The sequence below is a fragment of the Vigna radiata genome, unplaced genomic scaffold, assembly GCF_000741045.1.
Source record: "Vigna radiata var. radiata cultivar VC1973A unplaced genomic scaffold, Vradiata_ver6 scaffold_2566, whole genome shotgun sequence".
Lineage (NCBI taxonomy): Eukaryota > Viridiplantae > Streptophyta > Magnoliopsida > Fabales > Fabaceae > Vigna > Vigna radiata.
In genome coordinates this window covers 1-1043 of record NW_014542242.1, presented here as the reverse complement: position 1 = coordinate 1043, position 1043 = coordinate 1, and the positions used below count along the sequence as shown (strand labels likewise).

At 37.3% G+C, this 1043-nt stretch overlaps 1 protein-coding gene across 1 annotated transcript; it reads left to right on the top strand.

Annotated features, from left to right (window-relative positions):
* Positions 1-24: 24 nt before the first annotated feature.
* Positions 25-971, top strand: LOC106779522 (the record flags this gene model as incomplete). Its single annotated transcript, XM_014667640.1, has 1 exon — positions 25-971. A coding segment is annotated over exon 1 (947 nt), but the record flags the coding sequence as incomplete, so codon positions are not given.
* Positions 972-1043: the final 72 nt, after the last annotated feature.

The following is a 1043-nucleotide window of genomic DNA, read 5'->3' as shown; positions in this document are numbered from 1 at the left end:
AGTGATAACAAGCAGTTTCCTTACATGTATGGTCTACCAAAACTTCACAAACCGGGTAAAGATATTAGGCCCATCATCAATTGCAGGGATTGCCCGTTCTATAAATTATCCAAATGGTTATTGAACAGATTTAAGGCATTGGAAGCATATGAAACAAGGAGTGTGAAAAACTCGATTGAGCTAGCGAAAACCCTGGAGAATGAGGAGGTGCAAGATGATGAGGTGTTGGTGTCGTTTGACGTGAAATCGTTATTTCCCAGTGTGCCAGTGGATAAAGCACTTCAGCTGTTGAGCAAGTGGTTAAAAAATAGTGGTTTAATGAAGCAAAAAGTAAAAGAGTTTTTAAGATTGACAGAAATTTGTACCAGTCAAACAGCGTTCAGATTTAACAACAAAATGTACAGACAAGTAAGTGGCCTATTCATGGGGAACCCGATCTCACCATTTTTGTCGGACTTGTTTATGAGTAACTTGGAAATCGAGAGGATAGTTTTTCGGCCAGATATGTTTTTGTTATGGCGTAGGTACGTTGATGATGTACTATCCAAAATAAAGAAAGGGCAGCAAACCTTGGCCTTAGAGTATTTAAACCACCTCGAGGAATCTATTGAATTCACAATAGAAGAAGAAAAAGACCAAAAATTACCGTTTCTTGACCTTTTATTGGATAGATCAAATAATAAGATCGAGTTCGACATTTACAGAAAACCTACTGATACAGGGAATTATATCAAAGGTAATGCACACAACCCTAAAGTTCATAAAACAGCAGCGTTTAGGAGCATGGCATACCGTATGATGAAAATTCCTCTCAGTGATGAGAACAGAAAGAGAGAAGAAAACAACATCATCAGTATTGCCAAGAAAAATCATTTCCAGGAGGAGGAAATCAGGCAAGTCATAAACAAGGTGAAAAGGAAAGTGAGGATGAACAACTTGACGACTTTGAAAGGAGAAACCAAAGATAAAAGGTATAGAAAATTTACTTTCCATCCCAAATGGGGTCCAAAATTCAAAAAAGTTTTTCAAAAATTGGACATTGA